The 21,880-nt window shown below is 49.4% G+C and overlaps 1 protein-coding gene across 1 annotated transcript in view; it reads right to left on the bottom strand.

Moving 5' to 3' along the window:
• Positions 1 to 20,252, bottom strand: part of LOC147666673 (collagen alpha-1(XXVI) chain-like) — a gene marked incomplete at its 3' end in the record, with an annotated part of 663,130 nt that extends 642,878 nt beyond the window's left edge. Inside the window, exon 1 of the mRNA XM_086948979.1 lies at positions 20,013 to 20,252. Within this exon, the coding sequence (XP_086805105.1) occupies positions 20,013 to 20,167 (155 nt within the window). The remainder of the gene's footprint in view (positions 1 to 20,012) is intronic.
• Between the last annotated feature and the right edge of the window lie 1,628 nt (positions 20,253 to 21,880).

Here is a 21,880-nt window from a genome sequence, read left to right as displayed (position 1 = left end):
CTGCAGCTGTGTCTTCAGAGAAGCTGTGTATTCAGTGTCTGAAGGTTTGTCTTCAGAGAAGCTGTGCATGTAGTGTCTGCAGCTGTCTCTTTAGCGAAACCGTGCATAGAAGCCGTGCATGCAGTGTCTGCAGCTGTGTCCTCAGAGAAGCCGTGCATGCAGTGTCTGCAGCTGTGTCCTAAGAGAAGCCATGCATGCAGTGTCTGCAGCGGTGTCTTCAGAGAAGCCGTGCATGCAGTGTCTGCAGCTGTGTCCTCAGAGAAGCTGTGCATACAGTGTCTGCATCGATGTCTTCTGAGAAGCCGTGCATGCAGTGTCTGTAGCTGTGCTTTCAATGAAGCTGTGCATGCAGTGTCTGCAGCTGTGCCTTCAGTGAAGCTGTGCATGCAGTGTCTGCTGCTGTGTCTTTAGTGAAGCCGTGTGTGCATTGTCTGAAGCTGTGCCTTTATAGAAACCATGCATGCAGTGTCTGCAGCGGTGTCTTCAGAGAAGCCAAGCATGCAATGCCTGCAGCGATGCATTCAGAGAAGCTGTGTCTGCAGTGTCTGCAGCTGTTTCTTCAGAGAAACTGTGCATGTAGTTCCTGCAGCTGTGTCTTCAGTGAAGCCATGCATGCAGTGTCTACAGTGGTGTCTTCAGAGAAGCTGTGTATTCAGTGTCCGAAGCTTTGTCTTCGGAGAAGCTGTGCATACAGTGTCTGCAGCGGTGTCTTTAGAGAAGCCATGCATGCAGTGTCTGCAGCTGTTTCTTCTGAGAAACTGTGCATGTAGTTCCTGCAGCTGTGTCTTCGGAGAAGCCGTGTATGCAGTGCCTGCAGCTGTGTCTTTAGAGAAGCCATGTATGCAGTGCCTCCAGGTGTGTTGTCAGAGAAACTGTATATTTAGTGTTCACAGAGGTGTCTTCAGAAAAAATGTGCAAGCAGTGTCTGTCTGCAGCTGTGTGTTCAGACAAGCTGTGCATGCAATGCCTGCAGCTGCGTCTTCAGAGAAGCCATGCATACAGTGTCTGCAGGTATGCCTTTAGAGAATGTGTGCATTAAGTGTCTGCAGCTGTGTCTTTAGAGAAGGCGTCCATGCAGTGTCCATAGCTGTATCTTCAGAAAAGCTGCGCATGCAGTGTCTTTAGCTGTGTCTTCAGAGAAGCTGTGCATGTAGTATCTTTAGCTGAGTCTTCAGAGAAGCTGTGCATGCAGTGTCTGCAGCTGTGTCCTCAGAGAAGCTGTGCATGCAGTGCCTTCAGTGGTGCCTTCAGAGAAGCCGTGCAAGCAGTGTCTGCAGCTGTGTCCTCAGAGAAGCTGTGCATGCAGTGCCTTCAGTGGTGCCTTCAGAGACGCCGTGCATGCAGTGTCTGCAGCTGTGTCCTCAGAGAAGCCGTGCATGCAGTGCCTGCAGCTGTGTCCGCAGAGAAGCCGGGCATGCAGTGCCTGCAGTGGAGTCCGCAGAGAATCCGGGCATGCAGTGCCTGCAGCTGTGTCCGCAGAGAAGCCGGGCATGCAGTGCCTGCAGTGGAGTCCGCAGAGAAGCCGGGCATGCAGTGCCTGCAGCGGTATCTTCTATGAAGCCGTGTATGCAGTGCCTGCAGCTGTGTCCGCAGAGAAGCCGGGCATGCAGTGCCTGCAGTGTAGTCCGCAGAGAAGCCGGGCATTCAGTGCCTGCAGTGGAGTCCACAGAGAATCCGGGCATGCAGTGCCTGCAGCGGTGTCTTCAGAGAAGCCGTGTATGCAGTGCCTGCAGCTGTGTCTGCAGCTGTCTCTTTAGCGAAACCGTGCATAGAAGCCGTGCATGCAGTGTCCGCAGCTGTGTCCTCAGAGAAGCCGTGCATGCAGTGTCTGCAGCTGTGTCCTAAGAGAAGCCATGCATGCAGTGTCTGCAGCGGTGTCTTCAGAGAAGCCGTGCATGCAGTGTCTGCAGCTGTGTCCTCAGAGAAGCTGTGCATACAGTGTCTGCATCGATGTCTTCTGAGAAGCCGTGCATGCAGTGTCTGCAGCTGTGCCTTCAATGAAGCTGTGCATGCAGTGTCTGCAGCTGTGCCTTCAGTTAAGCTGTGCATGCAGTGTCTGCTGCTGTGTCTTTAGTGAAGCCGTGCGTGCATTGTCTGAAGCTGTGCCTTTATAGAAACCATGCATGCAGTGTCTGCAGCGGTGTCTTCAGAGAAGCCAAGTATGCAATGCCTGCAGCGATGCATTCAGAGAAGCTGTGTCTGCAGTGTCTGCAGCTGTGTCTTCAGTGAAGCCATGCATGCAGTGTCTACAGTGGTGTCTTCAGAGAAGCTGTGTATTCAGTGTCTGAAGCTTTGTCTTCGGAGAATCTGTGCATGCTGTGTCTGCAGCTGTGACCTCAGAGAAGCTGTGCATGCAGTGCCTTCAGTGGTGCCTTCAGAGAAGCTGTGCATGCAGTGCCTGCAGCTGTGTCCTCAGAGAAGCCGTGCATGCAGTGTCTGCAGCTGTGTCCTAAGAGAAGCCATGCATGCAGTGTCTGCAGCGGTGTCTTCAGAGAAGCCGTGCATGCAGTGTCTGCAGCTGTGTCCTCAGAGAAGCTGTGCATACAGTCTCTGAATCGATGTCTTCTGAGAAGCCTTGCATACAGTGTCTGCAGTTGTGCCTTCAATGAAGCTGTGCATGCAGTGTCTGCAGCTGTGCCTTCAGTGAAGCTGTGCATGCAGTGTCTGCTGCTGTGTCTTTAGTGAAGCCGTGTGTGCATTGTCTGAAGCTGTGCCTTTATAGAAACCATGCATGCAGTGTCTGCAGCGGTGTCTTCAGAGAAGCCAAGCATGCAATGCCTGCAGCGATGCATTCAGAGAAGCTGTATCTGCAGTGTCTGCAGCAGTTTCTTCGGAGAAACTGTGCATGTAGTTCCTGCAGCTGTATCTTCGGAGAAGCCATGCATTCAGTGTCTACAGTGGTGTCTTCAGAGAAGCTGTGTATTCAGTGTCTGAAGCTTTGTCTTCAGAGAAGCTGTGCATACAGTGTCTGCAGTTGTGTCTTTAGAGAAGCCATACATGCAGTGTCTGCAGCTGTTTCTTCTGAGAAACTGTGCATGTAGTTCCTGCAGCTGTGTCTTCGGAGAAGCCGTGTATGTAGTGCCTGCAGCTGTGTCTTTAGAGAAGCCATGTATGCAGTGCCTCCATCTGTGTTGTCAGAGAAACTGTATATTCAGTGTTCACAGAGGTGTCTTCAGAAAAATGTGCAAGCAGTGTCTGCAGCTGTGTGTTCAGACAAGCTGTGCATGCAATGCCTGCAGCTGCGTCTTCAGAGAAGCCATGCATACAGTGTCTGCAGGTATGTCTTTAGAGAATGTGTGCATTAAGTGTCTGCAGCTGTGTCTTTAGAGAAGGCGCCCATGCAGTGTCCATAGCTGTATCTTCAGAGAAGCTGCGCATGCAGTGTCTTTAGCTGTGTCTTCAGAGAAGCTGTGCATGTAGTATCTTTAGCTGAGTCTTCAGAGAATCTGTCCATGCTGTGTCTGCAGCTGTGTCCTCAGAGAAGCTGTGCATGCAGTGCCTTCAGTGGTGCCTTCAGAGAAGCCGTGCATGCAGTGTCTGCAGCTGTGTCCTCAGAGAAGCTGTGCATGCAGTGCCTTCAGTGGTGCCTTCAGGGAAGCCGTGCATGCAGTGTCTGCAGCTGTGTCCTCAGAGAAACCGTGCATGCAGTGCCTTTAGCTGTGCCTTCAGAGAAGCCGTGCATGCAGTGTCTGCAGCTGTGTCCTCAGTGAAGCTGTGCATGCAGTGCCTTTAGCTGTGTCTTCAGAGAAGATGTGCATGCAGTGTCTTTAGCTGTGCCTTCAGAGAAGCTGTGCATGCAGTGCCTTTAGCTGTGCCTTCAGAGAAGCTGTGCATGCAGTGTCTCTAGCTGTGTCTTCAGAAAAGCCATGCAGGTAGTGTCTGCAGCTGTGTCTTCAGAGAAGCCATGCATGCAGGGTCTGCAGCGGTGTCTTCAGAGAAGCCTTGCATGCAGTGTCTGCAGCTGTGTGTTCAGTGAAGCTGTGCATGCAGTGCCTTTAGCTGTGTCTTCAGAGAAGAGGTGCATGCAGTGTCTTTAGCTGTGTCTTCAGAGAAGCTGTGCATGCAGTGCCTTTAGCTGTGCCTTTAGAGAAGCTGTGCATGCAGTGTCTCTAGCTGTGTCTTCAGAGAAGCCATGCAGGTAGTGTCTTGTCTGCAGCTGTGTCTTCAGAGAAGCCATGCATGAAGTGTCTGCAGTGGTGTCTTCAGAGAAGCCCTGCATGCAGTGTCCGCAGCTGTGCCTTCAATGAAGCTGTTTATGCAGTGTCTTCAGTGGTGTCTTCATAGAAGCCATGTATGCAGTGTCTGCAGTGGTGTCTTCAGAGAAGCCGTGCATGTAGTGTCTGCAGTGGTGTCTTCGGAGAAACCATGCTGCAGTGTCTGTAGCTGTGTCTTCTCAGAAGCTGTGCATGCAATGCCTACAGCTGCGCCTTCTGAGAAGCCATGCATGCAGTGTCTGCAGCGAGTCTTCAGAGAAGATGTGCATGCAGTGTCTGCAGCGGTGTCTTTAGAGAAGCTGAGCATGCAGTGTCTGCAGCGGTGTCTTCAGAGAAGCCGTGCATGCAGTGGCTGCAGCTGTGTCTTCAGAAAATCCATGCATGCAGTGCCTGCAGTGGTGTCTTCAGAGAAGCCCTGCATGCAGTGTCTGCAGCAATGTCTTCTGAGAAGCCCTGCATGCAGTGTCTGCAGCTGTGTCTTACACGTTGTGGAATTAGCTTCCCTTCACTCTAAAAGACAGTCCTAATTTATGTTCTTTTAGGAAGTCATAAAAAACCTGGCTTTTTAATAATTAACTGCATATTTGTAATCTTCCGTATCTCTTCTTTTTCAGAAGTAGCGCAAAGATGCCTTAGGGTATTTGTGCGCTGTACAAATTAAATAATTACATCAAACAAAGGAATCCTAACTTTGCCAGGGCTCCCTGAAACCCAGTAGGTCGTCAGGAAGGACACTTATTGCAACATAAAATGTTTATATGCACAAGCAGGAGAAGGTGGTCTGACTAGATCTGATCCATCACCATGAATAAGCAAGAGCCTTTGGGCATTGCCCCCGAATTCAAAGGCCTTAAAGGAGAGACATGCTTAAGCATCTTCCTCATCATTAACAGCTCAAGCAACTGAACAAGAGATCTACACTCCACCGGAGTGTGGGGTAAGACGGAGGACAACTCATCTCGAGTTTATTGCACAAATAGCAATCACCCCCCAGAGTGCTCATGAAGCAAGCAAGCTATACCTATTAAGTCATGCGAATTGCATTGAACTTGAGCAAAACCGCTGTAGGCACATTATAGCCGATATTTTTATACACATACATTTTTTTTTTCACTTTCTTGTTACTTACACAAAAACTTTTTAGTTACAAACTAGTGAAACGTGAGTAAGGTGGGGAAGTTGTGCCCCCATCCTGAAGAAGGAGCACAAGCTCCGAAACATGTCGACTCACACATGAGGTATTGTCCATTAACACGACAGATCAAACCTCGCACTTCACTTCTTTTAGTAGTACCAGTTGTGAATAACGTTTTTTCCAACACACCCACGAGCCAGGTATCTTTTTAACTCTTCACTAAATCCCACCACTCACATAAGTATCCCTATCACTTGCACCACACGCACCACACATAGTCATTACCATAAGTGCTCCCACGTAGTCGTAGGTCGTAGCACGCCGCATCCCGCTCGAGGGGTGCGAAGACCCCTATGATGAAGCATGACACCAAGGGGCCTTTTGGTGTGTGAGGAGTATTTTAAAAAACACTAAGTGCTCCCACACCACTGTGGGTAACACTTTCTTAAACACTGTCAGTAGGATTCCCCTTGAATATGTAACTAAGCCTGTGGAGTAAGAATCCTACTTCGTTACTCTACCTCCCATTTTTGTTAATTTGCATAGTGGGAAATCTGCCACTGCCTGGATTCAAGCTAGCCTGGCTGATGACAGCTGATTAGCCAGAAACCGGTCCCAGGATGCTTGTTTCCGGTCCAGGGAAGACATGGCTTGGCAGTTTGGGCTGGACTGTTCCCATGAGGCACAGGGTCAGACTGATTTGCATATGGCCATGTCTGAAAAGGGGTGGCGGAGTGAGCTAAAGAATGATGATGGATTAAACCCAGATCAGTTGACTAGAGGTGAATGATTGCAATGTTTAACACTCCGTCCATCATCCCCTTTGGTACTGCCCTGAAGACAGCTGGCATTGCAGAACTTGACACATCTGCCAGCTGGCACGGCCGGCAACTGCTATGATCAGCAACTGCAAGCAGCTGGCACAGGTAGGAGGGCAAACATCACCTCCCGAGTGGTAGAAAACACAGTGAAAGCTTCAGTTCACTCTGTTAGCCCCATAAGTCAGTGGGTTTCACTTTTTTATCAAATGCCCTCATCACAAGTGGCCCCTTCATTCCGTGGAGGCCAGGAAACACAGTTACGGGGCCTTTGGCATTTATCAATATACCAGGTACACGTCGGTGAGTGGTATTCCATCCGGGGACTTCACCTGCTGCAAGAGCCTGAAGTCTCCGGATGGAATACCGGGAAAAACATGCGGGGATCGACCTGCGCCCCAACAATGTGTCATCCTCATTGTCGTCCACCTCCAAAGTGACTGGGACCCCCGCTATGGGCAATTCAGAGAGGAATTTATTTATTTATTTATTTGCAGAGTTTTAAATAGCGCTGACTAGACCCGGAGGTATCAGAGCGCTTTACATGAGGATCAGTGAGTTACAAGTTACAAAATTACATCAGTTACATTTGTTTTAATGTTTTCCCCAACTGGTGAACCTTCATTTACATTTAAAAAACAGTGTGTTAAAACTAGACAGGTCTCTTTAGTTCATGCTGTGCAGATGTTCACTTGTGTAATGCACAGGAAATAAAAATGTTTCCAAATAATAACACCCATAATATATGAACAGGCATCTCTTTTGAAAGTACTTCTTTTGATTAAGATAGGATAATGATTTGGGCAATCCACACATGGTTTGACAGTCACTCACAAGCTGTTTTTATATTTCTAAAACGAAAATATTACCGTGAAATATCATCTGTTTTGTTCATATTAATTCTAGCATGAGGTCTTAATTCTAGCATGCGGCTGTTATATAAATAAATAACTTGTTTCCAATGCTACAATTTTATACAAAAAATTTAAAAAAATATATAAAATCTTGTTGCGACCTGCGCTCTAACATATTCAACATTCGCTGACGTCTGGTCATGATACTAGTTGGTGGCAATACACCCTGTAGAATATTCTCTCTGTACGGAATTCCATGGATTGTAACAGGCCACAGGGTACAGGGACCTTTTAAGGATTTCAGGGGCCCAGGGCCGAACATATTTTGGGGGCCCCTCTTGAGGACAGTTTTGAATTTGTGGTCCAAATTGAGCTGGTTCATGCTCAGTTCCCCAGGTCAGTGACAGTGCACAGGCACACTTATCCACATTCTAAATGCGTTTACATCTAGTATTCAGGGATAGTGGGGTGTGTTTTTAAAGTTGTAACACAACAGTGGCAGCTCACTAATATTAATGCAAAACATCTCTGAGACCCCCTCCCCCCCTTCTCATTTGTGAGGTCCTGTTTTGATCTTAAATAAACTTTTTTAAAGATGTTGAATGAAACACAAACAACATTTCTCTGCAAAATAGCTGTAACAGACTCCACACCCACATTTAAAATAACGGAAAAAAGGTATTTAAAATTATCTGATTGAGAATTATTTACAGCAATCAGGGTGAGACTTAGCAGAGCCGCCCTGCTGGGCTCTGTGGAGCGGGGGGCAGGGGGGACTGAAAGGTTGGCCCTGTCCAAAGCCCACTTTGCCCACGCCTTAAAAAGTCGCTGCACAGGTGTGTTCGATACTCAGCCAGGTGGGCACCGTCATTGTGATTGGCAGTCCCTTCTCTGCTGGGGGCCCTGTGTACTCGTGCACCAGACACCTGTTCAAAAGTGTGCACGGGTGTTATACAAAGCTGGCGGGGACAATTCCCTAAACATTAGCGCCTCGCGCCCATGTTGTATATATATCATGTAGGATTAGGTACACCCTTGTATGACAAGTATATGTATGTATGTCAATTGGGCACTGCAGGAGTTAAGAGTCCGCCGGCAGGTTAAAGCAGCGGCTTCCATTTTATTGGTCCACTTTCTAGTGCTGCATGCAGCAGAACAGCTTCACAGCACATGTGACAAAACACGGTACCAAGAGGTAGCCCTCCGGACGGCAGGACACGAAAAGAAGGAGGGGGCTCTGAATGAGTTACGTTTCCTACCTGCATACCAAGACCCCCACAGGGGGGCAGGCAGCTGCTGTGCGCCGCAGTGACGTCACGGGCAGACCAATCCCAGAATCCTAGAGGAAAGTACATGGAGGAGCAGCAGACACGAGAAGGGTGAGAGCTGAGATGAGAGAGGGAGGAAGACAGTGTGTGCGTGGAGCTTTAAAGTACTCCCCCCCCCCCCCCCACTATCCCCCACAGATATTGCAGCATTGATTTGAAACTTTTGTGGCTTAAAAAAGGGAAATGTTGTTGCACACAATTGGCTTTATTGCGGCCTTTTTGAGACAAGTTTAATTATTAGAGAATCTGTTTTTCGTCTTATTCATCTTTTTTGAGATGGCACAGTGAGCTATTCCTTCTCAATATGTCCATTGTGAGAGTCCTGAAGCCCATGGCCCCTCCCACGAACCACTATACCTGGCGCTGCTTCTGCTCTCTGCATCTCCTTTTCTACCTCCCCCTGCCCAAAAAAGTGCGTACATTTTCGAGATACTGGTGTAAGGGCGAAAGACTGCAACACGGACTGAAACACTGCATTTCCTAGCCATTCCAGTGAGTTTCACGCCCTTTCCTTGCTGTTTGACATTCAAGTAGCTGGGTGACCAGGGTAACTGCGTGTGTGCGCTCTAATCCACCTGGGTACAGCATCCGTCCATCCCCCCAGGTGAGGTTGTTACTGGGGGTGGTGGCACCGGGGTGGGTGCATGAATAAACTTCTAAAGTGCGTGCACAAAACCCGGTCCGGCCGGATAAAACCCTTTCATATAACCCGGGAGAAGACGAAAGAAGTTGTTTCTGCAAAGGACCCCCGAGGAGAAGCGACCCTTGACTGGGCCTCTGGACCGGCCCTCCCACCCCCACTCTCACGAGGTCCTATAAATTATGCTACGAGTCATTAACCCCCGTCAGCAAGTCACTTATTTACCGCTCCAAATGTCACTGCAATTTCTCCCACACCAGTCACTCTAGTTAACCCCTTCAGGTACTCACATGTTACACCATCAGTCAGTCGCCTTACTCTCTTGCTGAGCTAAGTCTTGTTTATGTTTATGTTTTATGGATGTATAGAGCGCATGGCTGCGCGGAGGCTTCCCAGCGGAGAGGATACAGTCAGGGTATTGTAGTTGTTATGGAAAGAGCCAAGTTTTAAGTTTTTTCCTAAATGCCAGTTCATCAGCCAGCAGGCGCATTTCGTTCAGCAGGGAGTACCACAGACTAGGAGCCAAAGTGAGAAGGATCTGCCTCCCTACCCGGATCTCTTTATTCTTTTATTTTTCATGAGTAGATCTGCAGAGGATCTTAGAAATCTACTCGGGACATATGGTGTGCCAAGCTTTATAATTAACCCCTCCCATGCTCGTGACGGAACCGTTCCGTCACGAGCCTTGGGTGGGCTGTGCTGGTGACGGAACGGTTCCGTCACGGCCCGCTCGCCGCGCCTGCGCGGCACGAACTCCGCGCCTGCGCTGACGTTCTAAAGAGCGGGCGGGGCCGTGACAGAACCGTTCCGTCACAAGCACAGCTCACCCGCGGGCCGTGACGGAGCGGTTCCGTCACGAGCACGGGAGCGCCGCGTGGCCCCGCCTTCCCCTTAGCGCTGCGGCAGAATAGCCGCCGCAGCGAAGGGGTTAAGGCCGGTGCTTTGTCATTCATGGCTCTGTGGCAAATACAGAGTGACTTAGATTTGATCCTGGCTTTGATTGGAAGCCTTGTGCACTGTATTCAGGGCTTTCGCTGACTGTTGTCTAGGAATGCGCAGCAGTATCCCAGCTGCGGCATTCAGGACCACTTGTAATCTGTTTATAACACATTTGGGTGCGCCAAGATAAACGGAATTGCCATAGTCCAGCCCTGACACCACCAGGGCCTGACCACAGTTCTGCGAGTATGTTCAGGGATGATAGCTCGGATCTTCCGGAGCATGCGCAGTATTCCAAAACATGCACCTGATCAATTCCTGGCTCCAGTCTCCATAGAAAGACTTCAGTCTAGCCATAATCCCAGATTTTTTTACCACATTTTTTAGGGCAGGGGGCTCTCCCAGTTCTGGAGGCCAGTAGATAATGTTTCTAAGCCCTGTTTTTCCTCCATTCAACTTTAGGCTGCGTTTGTTCATCCAACATGCTACTTTTACCTTGCACGGTGCCGGATTGGTTTGCATGGATTGGGGGCCCGCTGTCACTCATAGTATCGACTGGGTATCGTCTGTGTAAGACAAGATGGATAGCCCAAATCCATTCACTATCTTTGCCAATGGTTGCATGTACAAATTCAATAGTATAGGGCTCAGTGCAGATCCCTGTGGGACTCCGCGTGAAATTTGGAGGGTGTCTGAGAGGTGATCACCGTCCTGTATTTAGAAGGATCTATCTTCTAGGAAGGAAGATATCCAGTTTAGCGGAGAGTCTGTGATGCCCGCTTCCGTTAGCCTCAGGATCCTAGTGCTGTGATCCACCGTGTCAAAGGCGGCACTAAGATCCAGAAGCAGGATGGCTGCTGTGCACCCTTGGTCTAGGACTCCCCTAAGTTCCTCCGTTACCACCAACAGGGCTGACTCAGTACTATGCTGGGGTCGGAAGCCCATTTGTATATGATGCAACACCCCATTCTCCTCCAAATATTGGGACAGGGTCTGATTGACGTGTTTTTCAGCTATTTTGTCTACCAGTGGCAGGAGCGAGATCGGTCGATAGTTCCCTGGCTCTGACGGGTCTAGATGGGGCTTTTTTAGCAATGGTCGGACTATGGTATGTTTCCAGGTTTTGGGGATGATCCCTTGTGTGAGAGAGAGTGAGATTAGTGCAGCAGATGTAGTCCTATTCTTTTTTCCTCCCTGGAGGAGGACATGGGGCAGAATCGGGTCTTGTGGGGAGCCAGATTTAATCTTCTGCAAAATCGAAGTCATAGCTTCCTCACTTAGATCTGTAAAGTGATCTAGTCTTACTCCTGTATTAGTTCCCAAGTCATCACTGATACTTGGGTGAGCATCAGAGTTATTTGGACTAATGGTTCCTTGAAGGGAGTTATATATTATTTCCACCTTATTTTCATCACATCTCTCTTTGGACGAGAATTGATTATACGTCTCCTGATCAGTGGAAGTTAGAGGGCGCACTACTCTAAATAGATCCCTTGAAGAGTTGCAGGCGAAATTGATTTTATCCTCAAAATATTTGCCTTGGGCTTGGATCATCTCATTAAGGTACTACCTAATAGTCAACTTATAATAGCTCTTGATGTCTGGATCATAGTTTTTCCTCCATTGTCTTTCTAGATTTTTACAGGATTTTTTCATCAGGATTAAGTTAGCGTTAAACCAAGCCACTTTTTTCCTGAGTGGGCAACTACTTAACATGATTTTCTGAGGGCGCTGAACTGTCGCTTTGTTGACCCAATTTGCCCACTTCTTATCTGCCTCCTCTATTATGTCTGTCAAGCACGGCGCCTGAGCTTCGAGAGCATTGATCATGTTGGCAGGCATAGTTCCTGGCCATTTATTCCCAGCCTTGGGGATTTTGTTGCATGCAGATAGAGAATGGGTGTTGTCTAATGTAAAGGGTATAAAATAGTGATCTGACCAAGGGACTGGCATTGCAGTCCCTACAGTTACGTTGAGTTCATTGGAGAAGAAGATAGCATCTAGTAAGTGAGCTTACCATTTGTTTAAGTTGTATGGCTTCCATATCGTGAGTGAATCTACTTGAGGTGGTATTATCAAGTTTTTCTATGTGTAGGTTAAAATCCTCAAGTATGCTGGTAGATCCTTTGCTGGTTGTGGTGGTTGCTACTATTCCAGAAAAATCCTCGAGAAAGTAATTATTGGACCCAGGGGGGCTGTAGAGTAGTGTGCCTGAGAAGGTAACATTGGGGGAAAATGTAATACTGAATTGTGCTATATCACAATTGGTGATGGCCAGGGGTGTAGGCAGGCATTCATATTCATTTTAGTATATAACTGCCATCCCCCTCCTGTCTTTTCCATCCTGTCTTGTCTTCTGGTTGAGAATCCTGGAGGGAGTGCTTGAACTCATCCTCAATTAATAGCCTAATTTCTGTGATGTGTGCTAGTAGGAATTTGCTACTAATACGTCCCATTTTCCACTGAGCCTTCTTAGCGGGCCTGTTTGTTTGTATGTGTATGTCTGTACTCCCTGTGCTAACCTTAATCAGGCAGTGAGGACAAGTGATCTCCTTGTCAATTAGGCTTCCACCTCAACAACCACTTAGCAAGGTCTGACTTAATGGTTCAGTTTACTGTCCTCAACCTGTCACTCATCACCCCATAACCCATCAAATGACCCCAACAACCAGTCACACCAGCCACCAGTCACTTCAGACTCCTATAGTCTGATATTTCCGCAGATTCCATCGCTTACCAGGATACCTCCTCTTCCTTCACTTTGCTGTTGCTGCGTACTCCCTACAAAGAACTGGACCAACCTACATCAACCATCGCTTGAACTTCCACCAACTCTCTAGACACAGGCGCTCCTCTTTATTCTACTAAAAAAAAAAGTAGCAACTTCAAAAAGAGAACGATGGGCGGGACATTCCTGATCATGGACCAGAGAGAACAGTTAGATTGCCTCTGGTACCCACCCCCCAGCATCTCCTGCAGCAGGCTGCTCCTGAGTAAGCATGGGCGAATTTTGCAAATCTGGCGTTTGCGAATTTTGCGAATTTGCGAACTCGCAATCCGCAAAATCTGCGAATTCTCGCGAATTTGCGGATTTTTTTTTGTGTTCGCAAGGATTTCTGCCAGTTCGCAAGGATTTCTGCCAGTTCGCGAGGGTTTTGTACCAGTTCGCAATTGCGAACTTACATGTCGGCTCGCAACGGTCACGATTATGTTGTTTCTACGTCTGGTTCATCATCACAGGTTCCCAGCACCCTCTGTTTCACCCCTGCCACCCTCTGTTTCACCCATGCCACCCTCTGGTACATCAATGCCACCCTCTGGTTCATCATCACTGTAGATTATGGGGGGGAAAAGCAAGCACACCTGCCTGCTTCAACTGACATGAATTAATTTGGGGTTGATTTATTAATGTGTCACTGTTTTAAAATTCCAGTCTGGCACCTGCTTCCTTATCTGTAATTTGCTTTCAGTTGCAGTGCAATTTTTTTTCCAGGCCCTTTGTGGCCTACTTGTAGCTATTCTATGAGCCTGCTGTGAGGGTCAGAGCAGGGTCATACAATTGTTGCAACTAGCAACTGAACTCTGGAGGGGCCCTTGTCAGGAAACACTACAGGGAATGGTTACTAATGATGAGTTTGAACTTTTGAACCTGCTGAATGCTTTCACTTTTGCAAAACTCGTTTTTCTGCAGAACAGCAGTACAGCAACTGTAATGCCCCAAACAAGCTTATATGAGAAAGTTGATTTCTAATCCAAAAGTTATCCAAAGAAAATCAAAAGGCCTCAAATCCCAAAAAGTGCCGGCAAATGTCAACCTGAGGAGTTATTCTGATAAAAATCATAATTTTCAGAAGGTCTATGCTGCTTGCTAGTAGATTTCTTGTGCAGAATTGCAATTTTTGTAATTTCGCGAGTGCGAGATTGTTGCTGCCCGCCGCACCTACATGTTCGCAATTGCGAACTTACACCGCACGCCGCAAAATTGTATCACCAAGAAAAAAAAATCCGCTGCGTGCGAATTTGCGGATTTTCGGTAAATTCGCGAGCGTTCGCGGATTGCAAATTTACCGAAAATCCGCAAAATCCGTGAGCGGAACGGATTTTCCGCCCATGCTTACTCCTGAGTCGCCTTGTCCCTCCTACCAGGGGTGAGATGTCTCCGCTGTGGAGTCTAACCTCAACATCACTAATACTAGCACAGATGTCAGCATGACTTGGGTGCAGAAGCGTCTGTGAGACACACTGGAGCTGATGACCGACTATCATAGTCTGCTGGTGGACTGACATCATCTACACCTGTGCAGTAGCTGCCTGTGGAGAGAATGCTGCAGGGCGGTGGGGCAGGGGAGGAGCAGGGTGGGTGGTAGTAAACTAAAAGAGGTGAGAAACCAAATAAATAAATAACATTAATTTTGTTGCGCGCTCTGCAGGCAATGCAGCGCGTCTAACGAAATTAGTTTTATTTATGTATTTGTTTATTTAACTCTGTTGGGCCGTATTCCATAATTTACTACCCTCCACCCTGCTCCTCCCTTGCCCTGCCCCACCGCCCCACATCGCTCCCTCCGCGGCTTCTACTGCACCTGTAGAACTTCTAATATCTGCTTCAGGATGAAAGGCTGAATAGGCATCCTTACATTCGAGTCTGTGCAGGCTACCCTCTGGTTAGTGCAGCGGGAAACGGCATTTACCACATGGGCTAAGTCACGTGTGCTATTACCACGCAAGCGGAACACCTCTTGCTTTAACCACCCATAAGCCTGAGCCTCGCATATACCTGAACTACGCATATACCTGAGCCCTGCACATGCTCGGTTAAGGCAGTCAGCGGTTAGAGTCCAGTTCCAGACACAGGATAGTTGGGGAGAGGAACAGGATATCGGAAGCGGAAGGACCGGGGCGTGGCTTGGTAAGTAGGTCTGGGGGTAGTTTTCAGTGGAGAGTAGTTTTCATGGGGCAGGGGGGTAGCTTTAAGGCTCAGGGTGGTGGGAGGGGAAGTTTTCAGAGCTGGGGGCAATTTTAGGTGTCAGGGTGGGGGCAGGGGTCTGGATAGTTTTTTGGCCTGGGGCTATTTTAGGGCTCATGGTGGGGGTCGAGGGTTGGGGTCGTTTCTTTGACTGGGGTGGGGTGCATTGCAGGGCTAGGGTCTGGTTTTAGGGTTCAGGGAGGGGGTCAGGGTAGTATTTAGGGATGGGGTATTGCAGTTCTGTGGGCCTTTTTTTAGGGTTCCGGGCAGGATGGCTGGAGTGTGATCTTTACCAAGTATGCCTTCACCAATCATGCCATTACAATGTAAATTTTTGTAAAGGCATACGTGCTAAAGGCATGCGTGGTAAAGACGAGGGGTAGAGGTTGTGGTTGAGACATGCGTTGTTGAAGCATACATTGTTCCATCATAGAACCTACTGCAGCAGCTAACTTAGTGGAGCCATCAAAGGCCCAGTGTGACTAGTAGAATGTGCTGTGGCATTCCAGCCGTCTTCAGCCCGGTTTGCTTGAATCCAGTGGCAAGTGAGCAAAGGACTCACGTCTGAGCATACCCTGCCACACTTATGGTGGCCAAAAGCGGTACAAAAGGGGGTGGTGATGGACGGAGCATCTGAATCAATCAAACACTCACACCCAGTCAAAAGATCTGGGTTTAATCCTTCACCGTTCTTTAGCCCACTCTGCCACTCCAGTTCAGACATGGCTTTATGCAAATCAGTCTGACCCTGTGCCTCATGGGAACAGTCCAGCCCGAACCGGTCCCAGGATGCTTGTTTCCGGTCCAGGGAAGACATGGCTTGGCAGTTCGGGCTGGACTGTTCCCATGAGGCACAGGGTCAGACTGATTTGCATATAGCCATGTCTGAACTGGGGTGGCAGAGTGGGCTAAAGAACGGTGATGGATTAAACCCAGATCTTTTGACTGGGTGTGAGTGTTTGATTGATTCAGATGCTCCGTCCATCACCACCCCCTTTTGTACAGCCCCTGTACTTGTCCAAGCATCAGAAGATTAGACACAGAGTGTGCTGGGAGTTTTCCAAGACCCTCTTGGCCTTTGCGCCACAGTAAACAGGATGCAGGGTTTGTTTGCTTCTGTTGTGGCCAGGATCAGGCTTTGCAGCACATTTCAGATTCATTTTGCAAAACCCAGAATCGCGAAAAGCTGAAGGGTCTGATTTTGGAAGAAGAATACTTGAAAATCAATGCCTCCATTTTGGAAGTTTTTTCAATTGTTTAGAATTCTAATTGTATAATGGTGGCATTGATATAAGCTTCATGTGAATGCGCACAGGTAGCTTCACCGCAGAGGGATAACTACCTGCAGTGTAGTGTGTGTGGGCGGGGCCTGGTGTGGAGCGTCAGTGTAGTGTGTGTAGGCGGGGCCTGGTGTGCGCGTCAGTGTAGTGTGGGTGGGCGGGGCCTGGGGTGTGCGCGTCAGTGTAGTGTGGGTGGGCGGGGCCTGGGGTGCGTGTCGGTGCCCGGGAGGGTGCTCTTGCCTGGGCTGGTCTGTGGTCTCAGCACTGAAGCGTGTAAGAGCAGTAACACGCTCGAGGGCACTCCGCAGTTTACATTCATTGACTGGTGCTAATGATTTCCAGGAACTCTCTAAAGTCCACCCAGGAGCGACAGAAGCGGAGCGCAGGCGCGCGCTGGGCGCGGGCGCTCATGGGAGATGCTTTATCTGGGGTTGCTGCGGGTGGGTGCATGCTGGCTGGCACTAGGTACAGCCAGTCAGGGCGAGCTATCTCAAGAGCACCGAGGCCTACAAATTTAGGAGTAAATGACCTGTATGACAGAGCGGAACAATGGAGTGAAAGGAGGAGCAGCAGGAGAGCAGGGACAGCCTTTTTACCTCGCCTGAAGTGCCATTACAGACTTCATTGTACGGCAAATGGCCGTACAATGAAGAATGTAATGACATTTCAGGGGAGGAAAAGTGCGTTGGCTTTAAGTGCGATGAAATGGGGAGGGGTCTGTAAGGGGGCGTGATCTATATAAAGAAGGGCGTGGAATAACCATATTAACTAAAATCCCCCGTAGAGTGCCACTCTTGTACACACTTGCACTACCTTTAAACACAACTCAATTGTGCCCCATATAACCCCTGATGGGACTTATTTCAAAGTAGGCAAACACTACAAGAAAAAAAATACAGAAACACCGCCTAAATCACACGATGGCGGAGAAAACGAGCTGAAACCCACCGTAGAGGGTGGATTTGAGCTAGTCTGCAGGGGCTGTCAGCAGTCGATGTCCATCCAATCAGAGGAGTGAAAACACCCCAGGGTATCGGCGAGAGCCTCGTGACCCCTTGTGCTTGGCGAGGGGCAGAGCGCCTCTTAGAAGGTCTCACACCAGGCCCCGCCTCCTCCTCCCACAGTGAAGTGATGTTGTGAGTTGGCAGGTATGGTAAAGAGTACTGAATGGGTGGTAAGGTATTTTAAAGTAGGATTCAGAGACATTAGTAACTGCATATGTAAAGCACGTCATAAACCTGTAGCGCCTACGTGCTTTCGGTGTACGGTGCACGCTAGCTATTCCCTTGGCATGGATTGTCTGTGCAAACAAACTACGTTGAACGAGGACTTCGATTTTCTGCTCCAGGTTGATAGAAAACATGCGGCTTTGGGCGCCTACGTGTCCAGGGGCTGCATGTGTCGACTATTAATAATGCTCTTGTAGTTGCTGTCCTATATACCTACCTTAAAAAAATACAAATCAAGTGGAACGCAGGTGAAAGGATGTGGCTTAACGGCTAGCACGGACGACTTTCAAGCAGGGGAGCTAGGTTCGAGGCTGAGGAGGTTCAAACGCCCTGTGATTCGGCGCAAATCACTTAATTCCACAGAGGCAGATTTACAACAAAGGAACGCAGCACGGTGCAGCAAATCCTTTTGCTTTGCATTGCTGCGTTAGTTTGGAAAGCACAGAGATGCAACATATTTACAAGAATATGTTGCATCTCTGTGCCTTCTCTGAGCTGGCACACAAACTGCAGCCGTGTGGGCGCAGGCACCCTTGCACCATGGTGCAAGGATGCCTGCGTCGTGGGGAGATTGTTTTTGAGCAGGAAGCGACACCTTCCTTCACAAAAACAATCACAAGAAGCTTTTTCCTCTTTCATTGCGTGCTGTAGAATGCGGTTGTATGTTTTTACAACGCATTCCGTTGCAACGCACGCCTTTACCACGTATTCGTTACAACGGAATGGTTTTTCTACGCAAAACCTTTTCCTTGATATCTTCCGTGGTGATGTCGGATGTCGTTAAGAGGAAGCGGAAGTTTCTTTCCGTTTCCTCTTAAACTACGTTGTTTTCCTGCACATCTCGACGTTTCTTCTAGTGAGTTTTTTTTTGGGGGGGAGACCCCCTCAAGCCCCCCTTTTTTTTACCCTTTACCACACATGCCTTTACTACGTACCTCGTAGTAAAAGTATGCGTGGTAAGGGCTTTCGTGGTAACCACGCATGTGTTGTAATGCATGCGTGGTTAATGTATTTGTGGAAACGGCCTCGTTGTAGTGGCCGTTTCCCGTAGAATGCAGCACGCATTGAAAGAGGAAAAAACGAGGAGAAATGAAAAAATGTCTCCTCGTTGCGCCTTGCTACGCCACCTCTAGGGTGGTTTAGCATTCACACACATCTCCAGATTTACGATTTCTCGTAAATCTGGAGATATGCTTGTTCCATGGGTGTTGCGTGGGAACACCCACAGTAACACCCATGGAACGCACAATGCTGCGTGTGAAGGGGCCATATTTACGAGGAGAGGAAAATTCACATAGGGTGGCTGTTCCTCTCCTTGTAAATATGGAGGAGCCCCCTGCGCCATAAGTACGTCACGAAAAGTGACGTAGTGGTGGCGATAGGGGGCTTGTAAATCTGCCCCTGTCTAAAATGAATGTGTCTGACTGTAATGCAACAGGCGCTCATGTAAAGCGCTCTGATACCTTCGGGTCCAGTTCGCACTACATAACCTTCGAAACAAAAAGTGCTCGCCGCATCGCGCAAACCTGACAACAAAACGTAGAGTTCAAACTCCGCAAGTAACACTCTGTGACGAAGCAGCGAGACGCCGTTTATAGATCAACCTCTACAATCAACCCCCTCCCTCCTACTTTCTTTCTCGGGGTGTTGAATGTGGACGTGCCTTAGTAAAAGTTACAACTAACAAGTGTCAACTGGCCCCGTGTCAAAAGAGTACAGTGCAGTCAAGTCGTCTCTCTGTAAGAAAAGGCACTACAGTGCATGTTGGTATTTGTAGTTGCAAACTATTACTGTGACAGCTAAACGTCAAGCCTTGGCGTGCTCGGACGGTATTGTTGGTTAAAAACACATTATTCCAATAAGTTTGGTGTGGCGTACGTATGACGAGTTGCTCGCATGCCTGCTGGTCAGACCCGATATATATTTACAGGGGCACTGTCTGCTGGCGAAGACAACTGGGCACCCACCAAGTGCATAAAACCAGGTGGTTTGCTATTTTAAATAAATAATACTTTCAGAAGAAGGTTCGATATAAAAGACTGTCAACTTTGCCGGGGAGAGCATTCTATGGGCACTTTTGTGAGAGGCGAGTGTGATGGTACCTCGACCGTCACCCCCTGATTGTTGTGAAGGAAGGTCTAAAGGTAACTAGACTCTAGTTTAAGCACCTTCACCGTGTTTGTTCTAAACTTATTTTAAAGGACAACAGTGCCCCCAAGCGGTCCTGTAGAATATGGCGCCAACAATACTAAAAATCCAAACGTGCAATGTGATACCACTTGGCAGCAGCTGTTTGAGATGAAAACGATGTTCAGCGAGGCGGCAAGAAAAGCGATCTGCACACACAGGGAACCGATCCGCAGCTCCAGGGCTCGGACGCACGCGAAATACATTAGCTACAGTATGAAAACAAAGCATGAGGGGCAGGGGGCACTGGGCATCACAACTTGAATCCTGCCATTTGGGATGAAAACACGTCGAAAGGTTGTTATAGAAACGTTTTCATCTTAGCATGAGCACAATACTAGATTTAAATACACAAGAAAATGACACATTGGCAGGCACTGGGTGAACAAGGTCTCTGCATCAGGCAGGGCATGAGTACTCACCGGCGGCTGTGGAACCCCGCGCCCTGGGGGGCCGCTGCTTGCTCCGCGTAGGTGTGCTGCAGGGTGGACGCTGCCGGAAACTGGTAAAGGAACCCGGTGCCAAGTACCAGGGCCAGCAAGGAGCAGGAGCAGAGCAGGGACAGCACCGACTGCATCTTTCAAGGGGCAGGGGTTGGCGCAAGTTAAGGATACAGTAACTAGCGTGCAGGCACAGCCTTCAGGTAACAGGGTGCTGGCACAACGGGGTGTAGGTCCGGCGTCCAGGCAGCAAGGAGCAGGCACTGCGTCCAGGCAGCAGGATGAAGGGGCCGCGTCCAGGCAGAAGGGTGCAGGTAACGCGTGCAGGCTCTGTGTCCAGGCAGCAGGATGCAGGCACAGCAGGGTCTGGATGCAGGCACAGGGACCGGTGCGCAGGGTCAAGACTGCTGGTACAAGCAAGAGGGGGCAGCGAGCAGACACGGGGGCAAGGGTGGATGCGCTGGGAGTTACAGGCGCCCGACCACCTCCGAGGTCCAATCAGAAGCAGGCAGTGGGTCACTGAGAGAAGTGCACAATTTGTTCAGGATCACACGTTTCTGATGGTATTTTAGGCACGTCCATTGTAGCAGCAGAGAGACAGTCTCGGACCCATGGACGGATACCTGAGAGCAGCAGCTCCGTGCCCCCACAGTACCGGGCAGCGGAACAGACCCCACGCCGGGAATTAAAGGGCAGCGGCTCCGTGCTCCCCGAGTACCTTTTCCAGAGGTCAGGGTGCATGTAACAGCAGCTTTCTGCCCACTCAGTACCTTCCCCAGAGGTAAAAGTTCACGCGACCGCAGCTCCGTGCCCCACACTGACAGGTACCGACGCGCACCCTTGTCCCCAGGGTCCAGCAGTGTCTCGGGGACCCCCAGATCCAGGTACAGGCGCAGACCCCCCGTTTAGCGAGCAGACCGCTGAGAAGTTTAACCAGGGACAGGAAGAACTTAAGAAAGAACAAAAGAAAAGCGCTGCAGGAAGCGCACTCCGTCTGATGGGCGCTCGGGAGCAGGAGGCTGGCTCTGCATCTCAGGACCCCATCAGCTGCGAGACCCCCTCCCACCCGGGGCAGCCGGGGGGGGGGGGCGCGGGGGCTCTGACAATGAAAGCGAGAGGAAGGCGAGCGAGCCCGGGCTCGGGAGATTGAAGCCGGCTGGGATCACTTGGCCTGATTGGAGCAGACCTGCGAGTCTGGGGGGATCCCGGGATGAGGGACAGAGCGCGTGCAGGGATCGGGCGACCCCGAAACTGACCTGCAGCGAAGATCAAGCTAAGCAGCCGCAGCAGTGATCCCGCAAAACGGGCTGAGCAGCGGCCCTGAGAAACAGATGCAGCAGCGAGCCCGCAAACTACAGCTGCAGGAGTGATCCTTAAAAAGGTGATCCTGTAAAGGGAAGTGCAGCAGTGAGCCTGTAAACGGTACGGCAGCAGTTACCCTGTAAATGGAACAGCAGCAGTGATCCTGTAAAAGGAACTGTAGCAATGTGCCTGTAAAGCGAACTGTAGCAGTGACCCTTTATATGAAACTGCAACAGTGATCCTGTAAAATGAACTGCAGCAGTGGCCCTTAAATAGCAGCTGCAGCAGTGAGTCTGTAAATGGAACTGCAGTGGTGATCCTGTAAAATGAGCTACAGCAGTGAGCCTGTAACGGGAAGGGCAGCGTGAGTCTGTAAAGGAACGTTTTTTTAGTGAGCCTGTAAAGGGAAGTTTAGCAGCGAGCGCCTGTAAAGGGAAGAGCAGCAGTGAGCCTGTAAATTGAACTGTAGCAGGGATCCTGTAAAATCAACTGTAGCAGCGAGCCTCTAAAGGGAACAGCAGCAGTGAGCCTGTAAAATGAACTGCAGC

Source organism: Lissotriton vulgaris, unplaced genomic scaffold (assembly GCF_964263255.1).
Source record: "Lissotriton vulgaris unplaced genomic scaffold, aLisVul1.2 SCAFFOLD_669, whole genome shotgun sequence".
In the NCBI taxonomy this organism is placed as follows: domain Eukaryota; kingdom Metazoa; phylum Chordata; class Amphibia; order Caudata; family Salamandridae; genus Lissotriton; species Lissotriton vulgaris.
The sequence above is the reverse complement of the archived record's forward strand: the minus strand, read 5'-3'. Positions and strand labels throughout refer to the sequence as shown.